The sequence below is a fragment of the Aulonocara sp. 'chitande type north' Nkhata Bay genome, linkage group LG9, assembly GCF_057382095.1.
Source record: "Aulonocara sp. 'chitande type north' Nkhata Bay isolate Kocher_YH1m ecotype deep benthic linkage group LG9, A_spYH_male_GT1.1, whole genome shotgun sequence".
In the NCBI taxonomy this organism is placed as follows: Eukaryota; Metazoa; Chordata; class Actinopteri; order Cichliformes; family Cichlidae; genus Aulonocara; species Aulonocara sp. 'chitande type north' Nkhata Bay.
This window is the reverse complement of record NC_141352.1, coordinates 23,200,968-23,217,638: the sequence shown is the minus strand read 5'-3', so window position 1 is coordinate 23,217,638 and position 16,671 is coordinate 23,200,968. Positions and strand designations below refer to the sequence as shown.

General features: G+C 39.9%; 1 protein-coding gene across 1 annotated transcript; it reads right to left on the bottom strand.

Moving 5' to 3' along the window:
- Positions 1 to 233: 233 nt before the first annotated feature.
- On the bottom strand, positions 234 to 12,666 carry pxdc1b (PX domain containing 1b). Its single transcript, XM_086306603.1, has 5 exons — positions 11,999 to 12,666; positions 3,817 to 3,908; positions 3,607 to 3,724; positions 3,400 to 3,511; positions 234 to 2,887 (listed from the first exon to the last, which is right to left on the bottom strand). Exons 1-5 carry the CDS (start codon positions 12,252 to 12,254, stop codon positions 2,764 to 2,766), a joined length of 702 nt encoding a protein of 233 aa, XP_086162729.1. The 5' UTR covers positions 12,255 to 12,666; the 3' UTR covers positions 234 to 2,763.
- Positions 12,667 to 16,671: the final 4,005 nt, after the last annotated feature.

Genomic DNA, 16,671 nt, shown 5'->3' with positions numbered 1-16,671 from the left:
TTCTGATATTCATATTTACAAATCATGATTTCCCAACCAAATATTCTCCACTTCTTTGAGTTTGTGGATGAGTATTGTGCACTTATCACTGAATGCCTCTGAATCTCATATCCAACACTAATGATTGTAGCCACCTTGCTTCTCAAGTTACCCACAGTCTACATCTGCCGTTCTATGACCCTAAGGTCCAATCACTTTGTGCACAAAAGACATCACAGGACCATTTGTTTTATTGAAAACGTTTATTTGTTTTGAGAAGGTTTTTTGAATAATAATTTGTAACCAATACTGAATATCTTTAAGGTTATCAAACATGTTTGCACATAAACTTCATCTTAGAAGTTTATAATTAAGATTCATATTTACAAACCAAAGGTTCATCTCACGTATGACGCACACAAGTAAATATACAATACATTACAAGGCATAGAATGGTTGGCTTCACAGAATGTGGCTGAAATTTACAAAATAAATAAGAATATTTTGTGTAACTTTATTTTCCTATTGTCTTCACTTGTCTCTCTTCAAACCTCTGGCTGGCACACCAGGCATGTAGCTTTGTTTCAGAGTTTCACTGGCACTGGAGTACCAGCGTTGTGTTTTTCCTCATTGCATTGAATGCGTTGAGTACCATTTCAGAACTTCATATTCAAAATAAACTGAATGCCATAAGCTTGCAAAAGAGTCGTAAAGAAGGCAGAGGTCTTGCTGGAGTTTTCATTATTAAATATGAACGCCTATGCTCGTTCATCAATATCAGACAATTTCATGTAGAACAAAATCTTGGTCCAGAAATTTTAGTGGGAAATTCCAGTTTTTTTTCGCACCTTAGACAGAAATGCTTATATACAAAATCAGCACATCATTCTTGTTCAAAAAACAAGAGAAAGCATGAAATACTTTTGTATCCTGTGAAAGAGCTGTACTTTCTCACGGGGTGAATAGTGATCATGACTGTGTTACTAAACAGATTCATGTGGAGGATCGCCATGCTGACGGCTCATGTGCCAAGTTTGTGGAGGGCTGAATGCCTTTGTATTTGGAAGGGCAGGAACCTGGACACAAGCTGTTAAGTTACATTGTAAGGCCACGGTGACTCCTGCAGTGACAAAACCGCTGAAGCAAAGACAGCTAACACAACACAAATATACATTTTTAGCATTTGGGTCACATTCAAAGCCTCTGCAATGCACCACTGAGTTCTCAGTTTCAGAAGTAAAAGTGCCCTCCTTATAGTACAAACATACAAAGGCGTGAATTTTAACCAATTGTTTGCCTTGCTTCACAACTTTTCCTATAGAAACTTGTAGTACAGCAAAGTTGTTTGTCTTCTTTACATAAAGAGAGGACTTGTTCTGTAGACTCCCACACTCAGCTGTCTGACTGAACCCACTCATGTCATCTTACAAAAGTGACCTCAATGGAGCCTTTAAACAAAGCTTTCTTTGCCCCATTTTATCACTCATCAGAAAACAACAGCAGAGACATGATTCTGTTTTCCACAGGCTACACTCACTCTTGACACCAAATTATTCCTTTATGGGCAAAAAAAAATGAGCATTTTTATGAAGCTACATGTCTAACATCACAATTCATAATTCAGACAAAACTAATACAAAAAACGTCTCATCAACATCAAACTCGGCAGCATTTATCTGAACACAAAGCAACAACATAACAACCAAACTTTGTATTTTCTTTATATTATTTTAACTGACAGCAGTCCAAGGCCCAACTGAAGCATGAAAAGGAATCTCCTGCTGATGTTTATGCTGCTGGAGGATAAGATAACAATTCTTGCTCAATTCACCATCATAATCAAAACGTCTGTGGTTCAGTCCTGGGACAGATGCAAAATTGAAAACCTTGCCTCCCAGTTTGTGGACTGGTGTTTGCTTTGACTGGTCAAATAGGACTCAAAAAGCCCTGCGCACACTTCAGTGCCTTTAATTTAGCAATTGCAACAATTTGTCACAGGTAACATCTCCAAGACTAGCTAAATTCCACAAGTGTCTATCATCAGAGCCCATGTTTTCTAGTTTCATTCAGCTTTCAGTGTACTGTCATACCAAAGATCCTGCTGCATGACACAGCAACAAAATCAGAGTTTTCCTGTGAGTTTTAAGCTTTTACAAAAAACTTAATGCAGGTGGAAACTGCACCACACAACAACAACAAAAAAATCCTATAAAAATCTCCTTAACTGTTTTTTGTTTTTGTCTTTTTTCCTAAGTGGCATCACTTCAGGAATCAGAGAACATGATAAACCTTAAAGATCCATCTCTTAGGTCCATGAGAGAAAATCATGAATGTTTCCATAAATTACTTTTGCTTCTTAATTTCCACTGTTGCGTAGTCGCCACTACAATCACACCCCAACCTACAGATTTTAGTTCTTTTAAGTTGCCAAACAGCACGTTAAAAGTGTCACTGAGGATCTATACTGTGTGGCTGCCTCAGGTACATCATCTGAAAGCCTTTTGAAGTGGGAAAAAAAAGTAAGGCTCTGGATGAGGCACATCGGTGATGTCACATAAAGTGGATGAAAACAAAGGCGTGCTGCTGTAGCGCTCCTCTAATACTACTGTGCAAACTGTACACCCAGCCAACTCCAAAATGACCAATGCTTATTTAAAAAGTTCTTAAAGTCGCTGGAATAAGCAGCAGCTACGTGGTGTGCAGCATTGCATAGTTGAGTTCCACTGAGGATTACATATTACAGCGTGACAAGCCATCATCGACAAGCATCTGGTAGATCAATGCTCATTCCAGGATGTCTGTTTCAAATGGGACCAGATGGTAGTAGGAGAGGTTGGTGACATATGCTTCTGTTTCTTCATCACACACATCTGTTTCCAATGGCAAAAACTCTGTTCCATCTTCATACCTGGCAATAAAATGAAAGACATACTGGGTTAACCCAGGCCTGTGTAGTTTACCCCAGGAATCAAAGGTGTGATGTAAGTGTCAACATCAAAACACTGACAAAACCTTAGAACTGTGCTGCCATTTATGGGTGATTTACATTGTTTTTGTGTTTCAGTGAAGTACCGAGAGGAATGTGTTCCTCTTTTGCTTTCTACACACACCCAGGGAAGGAAGAGCTGCACAGACACACTTCCTGTGCTATGTGAAGCGGGTGGAGGGTCCTGGGGTAGGTTCACATTCTAGGACCTCTTTACTCACCAAAGCATTTATTGTATACACTCAAAGGCAAGCATGGAAATCCTCACATTTGTGAGAAGGCAAGTAGGTAGTTTCTTACTCTGAAGTGGCCTTCAAACCTACAACTGTGTTAAACTCACTCTGGCCCTTAATGTGATTTTAAACATAGCTTTCTTGCTCAGTAACATATGCAAAGGCAGATATAATTAATGACTGAGCGATCCTTATACTCACGTATGTTCTACAGAGTCGGTCGATGAAGGTCTCTCTTTTTCTTCGGGGATACTGTGATCGAACACGATGGTTTCTGTGTTGGCCAGACAAAATCCATTGGACCGCATGATTTCTGGAAAATGCAGAGAGGAATATTACATCATCCTTAAAGAAATCATGAAAAATAACTGAAATGTAGTTATATTCACATTAAATAAGTATATGAACCTGATATCTTGATTGGACTGTCAAAGCATGGCTGGATTCTGTGGACTTTGTCGTTCCTTAGCACCTGATCCAGGGGCGACCGCTCAAAGAAAGTCAGCATCACCTCTGATCTGGAATACTAAAGAAAGAGGTTTTTGAGTACAGAGCTGATGTGCTCATGTAAGAAGCTTTTATAAGTCTATATGACATGCCATCAGATGAAATACCAACCTTGCATGGCATGTTGATTGCATTCTTCAGTAGCCTTTCCACTTCGTTTAACTTCTCCTCGATGTCGGTCGCTTCTTTGATTTTCACCAGCCCTGAAAGAAACAAAAAGAACTCTAAATGATTGCGGTACGCTGGATTTGGCTGCTGATTTGAATTCCTGTCAGTGAAATAAAGCTCTATTAACTTGATTCCTTCGATTTAAAACCATCCACTGGATCTCCATGAAGTGTTTTACATCCGTTCATGTCACAGGCCGCCGAGGCAGACCATGTGTGGGTTAGCGTTGAGGACCCAGGAGCAGACAGAGGCGAGGGGATGAAACTTTAAAGCCCAAAAATAACCTTTATTTTGCTAGTTGCAGGTGATAACATACAGAGTTAACTGAGAAAATACCGAGTCAAATAAGACCTAGAACTACAACTTAAACTGCGACAATAAACTATGATCAGACATGGGGTAAGAAACACAGACAACACGACGCTGAACACAGGAAGACTGAAGACTTAAATACACACATGAGGTGATCAGGAGAAGTGGAGACACAGCTGACTCGAATGAAACATAATGACAACACAGGGGAAAATTACACAGGACACTAACATGAGACACGGACCTTCAAAGTAAAACAGGAAACATGACAGGCACAGACTAGACACTGCACTAAACCTAAGAACAAACCCTTAACCAGAATAACACTGAAACTTAGGATTATAATATTCAAAACAGGACAACTAAAGAATCAGAAAACAAACCATAATACAGAAAAAACACCAAAATACAAGAAACTGAAAATACTGGGTCAAAATGACGCAGAACCATGACAGTTCAAGAGCCCTGGATGATAAATAGTCTTGCTTTTAGCCTTTGAGCTTCCTTTGGGGTCAAACATTTTCCTTAAAAGCATTGCATTATTATGACCTATTCAATGTTACTCACTTCACCTGTCAGTCTTTTTAATGTTGTAAAAAGTGTATCGCAACAACTCTAAGACACAGTGAAATTTGACGCAGCGGTGCCTTTAGTATAGATGTTTTTGGTGAGCCCTTATCATTTGTACATAGAGACGGATGTACAAAGAAACTTTCCCTCCATGAAAAGGCCAAGTGTAACTATTTCTGCACCTAGAAAATGAAAGAGGGCAAGCTCTACGACCTTTACAGCCATCACTGTGTTAGCTTTCTGTAGGTCAAAACACAAAAGCCAGACAGATTTTAATTCATCCCAACTCTTGAAAAAGACTGGCTCAAATGCAAGAGTCCTTTTTATTTCGGTAACCTTTTTCCTCACAATGCCCCATGATATTTACCTCTCGTAGGAGGAGAGAAAAACAGACCACATACCATTGTCCTTAGAGCAAGAGCAGGGTGCACACTAACACTGTAAAACTGCCACCGCAATTGCTGGCATTTGTATAACAGCAGTAATAACAGAGGAAAGTAATAATAGGTGGTGGAGTGGCTGTAGAACAATGTCTGTGATAGCACGCTAATCCTGCATAAAACTAGGAATGCAATTTAAGAGGCAGTGGGAGCGTAAAATCAGCACATTTGGTAATAGAAGGCTACCGCCGATATGAGTGAGCAAGTCAGCAGAGCATCATTTACAGCCAGCCTGCTGACAAAGGGATGTGGTGAGGAGAATAATGATGAAGACTGCAGCCACAGGGATGTGGCTCTGTCTGAACTGACTGGGACAGATGAAATGTAGTCACACAGTGGTTACATGGAAGCACTGAGTAAGACGACCTCTATGCACACTCACAGGCTCATCCATTTATAATGACCCACAGTGATGACATCACATCCTGGGGGATGTGAAGAGTGATGTGGCAGTTGAATCATGACTAGGTGCCCAATCTGAAGCTTGTGTTGTGCCCTCCTCCTGTTTAACTTGCAAAGTCCTTTCGATATCCGTTTGCCAGAGCGCGGTGCAAGAACAGATACGAGTTTTAGGCGAAGGATGTCAAACTCATTTTATATCGTACAGCCCACTTTGATCCTAAGTAATGAAACTCCTGTTTCTGTTAGTGTAAAGAAGCTTAATTACACATTTATTCTCTGAAATATCTCAATATAAGGAAGTGAAGTACAATTTCAATCCTACGTCTCAATTTTTCTTCGCGATAAAGAAATGCAAACAAAATCTGTCAGCATCTTTGGACTCAAATTGTAAGAAATAAATGTGCAATAATACAGAAAAATTCTGGTAGTGCATTGCCCAGCCTGACTTGTGATTATAAAACAGAAAGTTTTTGTTCATTCACAGAAAGTTATTTTAAACTAAAACAGAAATTTCCATCCATTCGCTTCCGCTTATCCTTTTTTTCCAGGGTCGCGGGGGGTGCTGGAGCCTATCCCAGCTGTCATAGGGCGAGAGGCAGGGTACACCCTGGACAGGTCGCCAGTCTGTCGCAGGGCTAACACACAGGGACAGACAACCATTCACACTCACATTCATTCGCACATTCACACCTAGTGACAATTTGGATTTTCCAATTAACCTATCCCCACAAGCTTTAAAACAGAAATTTCTGTTGTAAATAGACACATCGGCCATTTAATTGTTTCTCACTTAGTTACATTGGTATGGTATGAATGGCCATAGGGGTGTTCTTTTTAAGTAGAGTTAAAATGTGTTCTTCACATTTTAGTTCACTAATTTTCTTCATAGTTTTCTTCAACGATCTTTTTTGTTCTTGATAAAAACAAGACGATACCTAAATAAGTACTAACGCACAAGGAAAAAGCAATGATGAAGTTTATCTACACTTTTGTCAAATAAAAAGAAGAAAATGTTCAAGAGAGACAAGATCCAACCAGAACTAATTAAGATGTGTAGAAAGGCGGGGCAAGTTTGGAAGTGATTCAATCAGAAGTAAACTCCTTATGCAGTTAGGTTAGACACACACAATTTGATCTGGCCCCGGGAAACAGGGTGGGAACAGGGGTTCAGCTAACTCCCGTGCTCCCTGTTTCTCATGAAAATGTGACAAAATGTCAATGTTAAAAGTAGACAAATAGACATATTACAAATTTAGATGCCTAAATTAGGACAAAAACTAATTCACATTTTAGTCAAAAGTCTGTGATTAAAATAAATCAAAATTTACTGTCAAAATGAACACTGCTGTCTTTCACAGGCTTATTCTGGTCCCCGGGCCTTATGTTTGACACCCATGTTTTAGGCACTTTAAGATGTTTTACTACTAAAGCTAGTGATAGGTTTGTGTCAATATTCAGTGTTGTAAACATGCAAAAATTAGATAAATGTGTTACAGATTGGTCCACTCGACCAGAAAAATCAGGGAGTAGTGTCAGTAAATAAAAGCAGCTCTATGGAGAGCAAGTAAAAATTGTTTAAAATATGTAGCTGAAGTCAGAAAATAACCTCTTGGATTAAACAAGACAAGCTTCACAATGTTGGAAATGTGTCCATAAAGTTCATTAGGTTGTGTTACAGTTGTTCATATTAATTCAAAACCTCGGGAGGTTTCAAGTGTGAGTCAGCAGTCAGCAGTTAACATCTTAAACGGAAACAAAGCCTGGATGACAACGTCACTGCGGAGACTTCAAACCACACCCTGTCTTGTTAGTTGTTATCCTCGGGGACAGATTTCAAAGTTTGTGTCCACTGATGTAGTGCAGTAATGTTATAAATTAAATGAAAAGAAATACACTTTATTGCATGCATGCACGCAGTCCATCAAGGAATGAATTATGAGGAATAAATCATAAGCATTTAATCTTAGAGATTTGGAGCGATCAAGCTCACAAATTGCTGTTCTTTTCTTCACAGTCTGATCTTGGCTGTGTCTTTGCACATAAATATTTTCAAAGTGGGAACTAGTGGGTAGGGGTGACAACGATGGGACGTTTTTCACTGCATAATCTGGAAGACTGCGTATAACACCAAGACTCAAACGTGTGTGATGTGCCAAAGAGAAGTGTGTGCGTTTCTGCCAGTTGTGCAAGTTGTAACCACTGTTAATCTGGTGTGTGTAGCTTGATTATGTGTCTAATTAGAGAGTGCAAATTTCAGCACGCAACTGCTGCTATCAGTTGGCTTCATACGGTGTTAATCAGTCATAAGGCCCAATGTCGTGTAAGCATGTTATTGTAGATGACAAATACTGATTAATGTTCATTTTAAAAATCACACAGCAAAACTTTTGGATGAGAAAAAAAATATTCATTAAAGAAAGTTTGGGGATTTTTCGGGAGCGGATTTTGTGCCATAGCTTTGGAAATCACTCTAACACATCAATATTAGAGTGCTTCGCTAGATTACTGACATGTGTCTCATGAGTTTAACCCAGGATGTCTAATTTTCTGTGTTGGCTAGAATTACATGGTTGTAAACTGATTTTTCTGCTTGGACTTTCTGGTTACAGTGGTCCATGCACTATAAATAATTAAACAACGCTGTCATTGGTGGTATAGAGCAAATTATTCTACAGTGAAACCATTTTCACTTTACCCTACAGTGACCTCACAACCAGCCATTTTGGCTCTTTTTAGTTGTCTCTTAGTAGCTTTCACTTTTGATTACTGTACTTCTATTTTTAAGAAGAACATGTGACTGTGTTTATTTACCTGGGGCTGCTAGTTGGTAAAATGTGATCAGTAATCAGTAGCACTAATTGTAGTCATTATAAAGGTAGATTATTATAAAATGCCATGGTGACGAGAAGCTCTGTAATATTACAAAAAATAGAAGCATGTGTACAACAGGAACTCAGCCGTCCCCACGTCTTCCTCATGCACATTATCTAGTCATCCTATGTTGTAAGAGCCACATTTCACAGTTATCTTCTGCAGGGATCTGATAAGCTGCAGTCAGCAGCACAGTACTTAATCATTCAACCACTAACATGCCACAGTTTGTCAACACATTATTCCCGAATACTTCTGTCATCAAGCCCCAGGCATGGTCAGAAAGAAGATGTTACTTTTATTAGCAAGAAGTTGCACCAAGTTGTTGCTGCAGGCCATTTTAATCTTTACACATGCACACTATATTTCCTGTAAAATCTCTATTTGCAGCCGCTACGTGTATGCTGCCATTTGTTTGGTTTCACAAAGCTGCTTTGTGAAAAGCTGAAATGGCTCAGCTTGATTCAGCTGTCGTTAAGCTGGAAGTTAAAAGAAGACTTTGGCATTTCGAGGAATTTCGTTTCTTGAGTTATGCTTGATGTTGATAGTGTTGCACGTCCAAAGCTCACCTGCCCCTCCGAGATCATTGATAAATGCAGCAATGTTGTTTTGTATTGAGTTTTCTTGATTAGATTAAACAACTATGTTAAATAGCGACGTTTACAGATGACATGAGAGCAGATCGTGTACCTTTGAAAAGTGCTAGGTTAGGTGAATTCTCCTGTCTGTAGCCATTCTGAGCACATTAATGATCAAATTGCCTATTTTCTTCACTCTCATCTCTCATCTAATGCAAATTTTGAACAGACAATGCATGCACATCCCATTTTAAATGTCAAATTGCATGAAAGTGATGTGCACATATTCCTTTTTTTATTATACAGTGCATTATAGGTAGTCTGCCAATTTAATAGCCTCTCCACAGTGTCAAAGTGTCACCTTCGCTGCCTACAGAGTAAAAATTGAGGTTGTATTATATTGTTTAGCATTCATATATTACTGTTAAAAAAAAAAAAAAAGCCTAAAATAGAGAAACTGCTTGAGTAGGCAACAGAAGCTGACAGTTTGTAAGAGTGATTTCAACGCTGTCTGCGTCTACATTCCTTGATCATATCTAGCTCACATGGAATGTGAGCAATCGCTCGCTGTCTGTATGCTCATGGGGTCACATGTAAGGTAAGTGTGATGAGGCCCTGGCAGACCAGCGGTACTAAATATGGGAAGTCCACTCCTCCGCAGTCGCCCTCTTTCTCATCATGACATAAGTCTGAAAAGCTCTGCACGCCTTCCTTGTTGCCTAGACGCAGCACAGAAACAGGAAAACATGACCAAAGCCAGAAATTGTGGCAAAATGGACTGAGAAAGGGCAGACCTATGGTTTTGTTTTTTTTCCTCCCCTCAAGATCTTCAATCAGGGCAGCGATTAGATGGCATGCAAAGGAAATATTAAAAAGGGATAGGAATTCAGGAATTCCTCAATTTCTTTTAACCCTGTGGCTCACAATCCGTCAATGAAATGCTCAAACCAGTTTCAAACACTAAAATGGTCTTGATGTCTCCTTCAGCTTCATTTATCATTGAGCTATAATCAGCATGAGAGTGACAGACGGAATAAAGAAGTGAAAAGTGAGTCATGAGATCAAAAATGTCTCGTCCCAAAATGCATTCCACACTGCACTGACTGAGGCGAAGCAGCTAGCTGTCAACAACTCTGTCAGCTATTTTAGTGCCTGAGCAGGAAGCCAGCCTTTCCAGTCCCAGCTAAAGGGATGTCTCCAAAACACTGGTATAAGCTCAGCAAGTAGACACGAAAGCAAAGTGCCGAGGGGGGGGGGGGGGGGGGGGGGGGGGGGGGTCCTCTCTCACACAGGAGAGGCTGGGAGTTTTGCCAAATTTGTGACAGTTGTGGGGTATCCAAATCCTGAATGCTGGAGGTTCACACATAGTATACCAAAAGACTGCCGTCTGCAAAGCGCTGCCTTATATTTTACTGTTTAAATTACCTGATATCAGTAGCACAAAATCTTTCACATTCAGTTTTGGACGAACGTTTTAGTTATATTTACTCAAAATTAAGTGAAGTAATTTAAAAAAAACAAAAAACAAAACAAACAAGTTATTTCTGCAGTAGTTTGTGGCTGGATGGCTCTCCCGCACTTCCATTTAAAAATAAATAAATAAAAATAGAAAGTGGAAAAGAGTGCGGGAAAACCACTAAAAAGACCCCTGGATTAAGCCAGACACAGGTGGTTCAAAGTGACTGTGAAAGGCAAATATTGCAACATGGTCAAAGACAACGTAAACAGTATGCTTTGGTTGGATGCTCAGACACAGTAAAGCCAAGCTTTAACTTGAATACCCCGCTTGCTTTTGAAGGAAAAACCTTCACTTTCATATCTTTAAAAGAATCACCAAATCTGGAGACATGCGATGGCAAAATAGTGTGTCAAATAACTGATGTTAACCTAAAATGCTACCATCTGGACTAACTGTTTATATCTCAACAAGTTTATATTTCAGCACCCATCTTCTGCAAAACTGTGTACTTTTATCCCTCATAATAAAAAATGTGCATAAGCAATAGAAATATTTTTGCCGTGGCCTTTGATCCAAGTTTTAAGCTACCAGAAAAGACTTGCTCCAGCAGCAAGCTTGTGATGTAAGATGTAAAGAACAGATTTCCACACTGAAAGTCTGCATTGGTACTTAAGGATCCCCATAGGGAATCCAGCTCCCACAGAGTCATGGCAACAAATCTTACACATAGTGTGTCCAGTCTTTTAGGTCCTAAATATTGACATAGATTAGAAACATGCTGTCAGCACAGACTTCTATTGATGTGACATCCTAAAGAGCACAATGTTAATTATTAACCTCCAAGGCTCTGAAGCCTTTCAAATTAGAACCAAGCCTTTGCTGATTAAGCTCAATATTTTTCGTGTATTCTGCTTTGTTAATCACCAGCACTTTAATCAGCCCTATGGTGTCAATGGATCATTTGCAGATCTGGATCTGACTGCAATGCACAAAGACAACTTCTGTACCAGCTCTTGCAAAATGTAAACAGGAATATAATCTGCAGGAGGATTTCCTTTAGGGAGTCCACCGCAAACTCCAAGACAAACTTTTCAATTAGTTAAAAAAAAGTGGTCAGTGCTGATTTAGTTCGAGGTAGCTTCATATTGCTGAAAAATGCTGCAAAAGTCTGGTAAATAGTAGAAAACTGAGCTTCAATTATTTCACTAATTACATAGAAATGCCATCTGCAAGTTTAATTGCTTGAAATGCCAAAATTAGTTTTCTTTGTTTCGGGACTTCAGAGTAAATATTTCTCTTCTGGAATCTGAAACTCGTAGTGCTAAAGAGGACAGGGTGGCCAACTTACTTCCTACACTTACAGTATAAATGCAATAGCTACGCTCCTGAACGGGAATATAATAATAGAAATGAGTTATTTCTGATACTGCTCGATCATCGCTTCCTGCCTTGTAGATTAGTAACTGTCACATGTTATCCGCTGTCACACCAACCTTCTATCAGTGGAGATTTGGACAGATCTCGTCTGTCCTCCGGAAAAGACTCCACCAGTCTCCTAAACAGCCGCCCGAGATCAGAGTAACTGCGATGCAAGTATAAAATGTTCCTGTCAGACCACTCGGTCCTGATCTCGAAAAACTCCTCTTCCTCTCCGCTCTGACTGATAATAAGTCTCCGGATCCCGTTAACCCAGCAGTCCCGGACGAACATGTTGACCAGGGACGTCCCTTCAAACACAGCCGATGCCATTCCTCCAAGCCGTCAGTCCAGCATGCTGCGGCGGGCCCGGTGAACAGCAGAATGAGGTGTTCGCGATGACAATGTCAAATACATAAACAAATAAAAGGCAAGGCAACTTTGGTAACTTTTCGACCAGCCTCTGTGTCTGAGCGGCACAGTCTGAGCGGCAGCAGAGTGTGAGCGAGAGGAGGATGATGGCTCAGCCCATCACAGGCGTAATCTCAAACGTGGCATGACTTAGAAAAAAAAAATAGACTTTAGAGCCAGAGATAACGCCCCTGAAAAACTGATTTGGTAATATTGATCCAAGTGCGGGTTTTTTCGTCAATTATTGACACAAAAAAAAAAAAAAAAAGAGAAAGAAAAGATCCAACACTAAACCCACACCTCTCAGAATAAGACACTGCTCCCTCCCTCTTTGCGCTTCCAGAGCATTTAACCTCACACTTGGATCAGCAGTTGCTTTTCTTTCAGCGCAGTTTCCTCCCCTCTCCCTCCTTTCTTCCTTCCTCCCTCCTTGACAACAGGCTATTATTATGCAGGGAATGCAAAGGGCTGTGAGGACAAAACTGTCCATCTCCTTGTGTATAATCGGGATCGACAGGTTCAATCATTCATTTTCTTTTGCACACTGTCAACTAGTTATTGGTGACCCTGCATGTGAGGTCGCTGCTGTGTATTTCCATAAAAATCAGCACTCCTAATCTTGAAATGAGATGTTTGGAATGAACCACAGGGAGAAAAATGCCCAGAAAGGAGTCCAAAAACAACTTTTGAATGGACTAAAGGTCCTAGTTCTTGGCAGTGAGAAACTTTGTGTGTTTTCTTGCAGTTGTTTGTGTGTCTTTGTGGTCTTTGCATCTCCATGAGGTCCTGTTATGGCTTTGGGGAACTGGTTTGTATTTCTGTGGTCATTTTGCATCTGTCTGCAAAAAGTTTGTGTCTCTTTTCATTTTACGCTCCTCTCTGCAGTCATTTGATTACATTACACAGAGAACAAGCCCTTACTGTCTGAATCTAGTGAAGCAGGCAGAAACACGGGAGGGCAATGAAATTGTGCTTCTCCAAGATTCTTCATTTCAAATTATTTTATAACTCCCGTCTTCACAAAGTACTGGTATTTTTTGCCAATATGTAACCACAGCAAAATGATGCGCTGCTCCATGATGTTGATCTTGGGAGAGAATAACCTAAAGAGCTGATTTTCTCTGCATTGCTCACTGATGTTTAGCTGAGTGGCGAGACTGGTTAAAAGAGGCTTTGCAGGAAGTCAAAAAGTGGCGAATCAGCTGTACTAAAAGACAGTGGGGGAAAGGACTGTCTGCAAACACTTCTGGTAAGCAATTCATAAAAATTCCACGCAGGAAATAGCATGTTAATAGCTGGTAAAAGCAAGCTGTAAAACACCCCTTACAGTACAGGAACACAATTGCACCTGCACACGTAACAGGAATCATTACAGAAAAAATGAGAATTGTTCTGTTGAGATTGGTGAAAGAAATTCTGAGATGTGTAATGTGCACATCACGTTTTATGAGACAGAGCAGGTGGTTGGTGCAGAGTCCGCCTTTGTGCCCCGTTTGTTGCTCACAATTGTACCTTTGTGAGTGACTTAGGATCATAATGGCAAACACGAGCACTCCCAACAAGGAAATCGAGCCAGTCGTGAAAGTATAAAGTTTCAATTTGCCACATTGAAGCTGTCCGAAGAGGATCCCTTCATATTTAACAGTTTAATATCAAGCTGTTTCATAGTTCCTCGCTGCCAGTGAGCACTCTTCATTATCATACTGTCTGCACAGAAAGGCTGCTATGGAAAAAGACTCGAGGGATTCCCACTTCACTGGAGGTCCAACATTGTCAACCACAGATAGAATTTCATTTTGCACTTCCCATGAAACATTTTTCCCCTCTAATTTACAGTTTTATTATCTTGAAGCCTACTTACTGAAAGTGATTTCCACAAGTACGAATAGCCGTCTCTTTGGAAGTAAGTAGCAGAGTTACAGTCCCTGGTCATAAAGACGCTGCAATCTCCTTATAATGTATAATACTGGGTAGCCAACAAGTGTCCTATAGAGGTGGCCAATTATTGATTTGTAAGAATATTGTTTAAAATAATATAAAGACTGAAACTAACCTGGTTTAAACCCCATTTCAGTTTTCCACTCTATGATTCAGATGCTTTTTGGGGTACTTGGATCCTCATAGTACTTTGTTTTGTTTGTACAACTGCACATCCCTCCATACATCTGGTATGGAAACATATTACATGTCCAAAAGAAAGCATTAGAAATGTTACGGAGCATCGCACGAAGCATACAAAATTAGATGATCGCTTGCGTCGCTGGTTGTTTACGCCAAGAACTGGGATAAAACACTGTTCTCTCAGATTGCTAGTCACACAGTACCAACCATTAACCTGCATCATAGCTGTAGCCGAAATTACAGAGTGGAAAGAAAATGACTGTCATTTAATATCATAGTCGCTCTGACAAGCACTGGATGTTGAATTGTCACGTGGAGGCGTGCCATGTTGTTTCATCTATAAGTGTTCGCAAAGGCATCCTGAAATGTAACAGTCTCAGTTAGCCATCTCTTTAGCTTTTTAGAGGCCAGACATTAATATGAAGGTTATGTTGCACACCTCTAATGTCTGATCGTGTTTAAATAACCAGACAGACGTGTCCAAATTCACGCTCACACACCAAATAGACATGAAATAGAGGGAAATTTACACAAAAAAAAAAAAAAAAAAAAAAAAGTGCCAGTGTAAAAACACTGATACCAGGCTGTCATGTAGGGAGAAAAACACCTGCTCTTGGCCTCCTTTACTCGGTGCTCATAGGACAGACCCATCAGCAGAACCCAGTCTTTATTATGAGGAGAGTTTGTTTTGCATGACTACAGCACTATTGTGTTGCAGAAATCTATCCACAGACGGGGTTACCTTGTGTCAGAATGACACATGCAAAACACACAGGAATCAATAAGAGCCAAGTTGTCATTGCTGATAACCAGTGGACAGCAGAGGTGAAAGATGAGAGGAACATTTCACCTATTAGCCTGGGTGGTATTTCAAGTAGATACATTCTGCCTCCTTGAATGTCAACCCACTTTTTACATTTGTATTAGTTGGTTTAGTGATATTAACTTTTTTGCCATTTTTAAAAACATTTCATATTTGTGTCCATCATTTTTTGCTTTGATTACTTCTATACAAAACCAAAAGTGAGTTGCAGTAAAACAAGAGTCTGCAGACAAGCCATCAGTTCTTTCACATCCAAATGCTACTATAGGCAAAAACACCTATATGCTAAGATGCAAGTTAGGATGCTCATCACAGTTTAGCATTTTAACTTCATTTGGGATGAATGTTGAGCACCTAAACCAGGTTCAACTGGGCTGTTTTGCCTTTTATTATTGCAAATTAGCTAAAAAATATATTCTTAGCAAATAGCCCAACCTATTAAGATTGGAAATGACTAAAAACAAAATGTTTCAAAAGTTAAAAATAAATCAGAGAACATGTCAGACTTTTAATTTGTTAGAAAACAACTCGCTGTGCTGCCATTCTGTCAAGTTTCCTACTGAAAAAGAGTTTAGGGGTTTCTTTTCTCAGCTATAAGCCAAGTGTGGAGATGCTACGAGCTACATATTTCATTTTAAGCACGAATGATTATATTACTTGAATAAACCACCTCGGTATAATCAGAAAGCCCCTTCTCCCCTTGTGTAATAATGGGATACGTCTGTTTTGAGCAGGGCTTCAATCTGTGGTTTGGCCACATTTATAGAGTCAGCACATTCTACCCCAATACCTCGCTCCAATATACGAAATTCCTCTGAAAGCATAAACTTTAAATGGAAAAACAGATTTGCCTACTCACTCTTACAGACCGTTTAAGCCACGTTCTAGCACATTTGTCTCCCATTACAGTCATGAGAATGCCAAAGCTCTGTGAGGGAAGCCGCAGGAGGTATTGATCGGCTTTGGTTTATCTGATGCATGGGTCCCCAACTGCAGGCCTCAAGGGCTGGTGTCCTGCAGTTTTTAGATGTGTCCCTGATCCAACACAGCTGATTCAAATGGCTAAATGACCTCCTCAACATGTCCTGAAGTTCTCCAGAAGCCTGGTAATGAACTAATCATTTGATTCAGGTGTGTAGACCCAGGGTGAGATCTAAAACCTGCAGGACACCGGCCCTTGAGGCCTGGAGTTGGGGACCCCTGGTCTGATGCATGAATGACATATCATCGGTATGTTTGTGTTTCAGTGTCCTCACAGGACAAAAAGGTTTGAACAAAGCTGTTTTTTTTCCTTTCTTGAAATCATTTAGACAAGAATATTGAGATGAAATCGCTCCATTAAATATAATCACAGTGTAATTATAGCTGGAGCCAGGAAACAGTGATAGGGAATCA

Bases quoted from the DNA above. Each gene is read 5' to 3' on its own strand.
- pxdc1b (XM_086306603.1), bottom strand. From the start codon at position 12,254: ATGGCATCGGCTGTGTTTGAAGGGACGTCCCTGGTCAACATGTTCGTC. The intron at 3,725-3,816 runs GTTGGTATTTCA...CTCTTTCTTTAG, and splicing joins CAATCAACATGCCATGCAAG to TATTCCAGATCAGAGGTGAT. The intron at 3,512-3,606 runs GTTCATATACTT...TGCATTTTCCAG, and splicing joins CAGTCCAATCAAGATATCAG to AAATCATGCGGTCCAATGGA.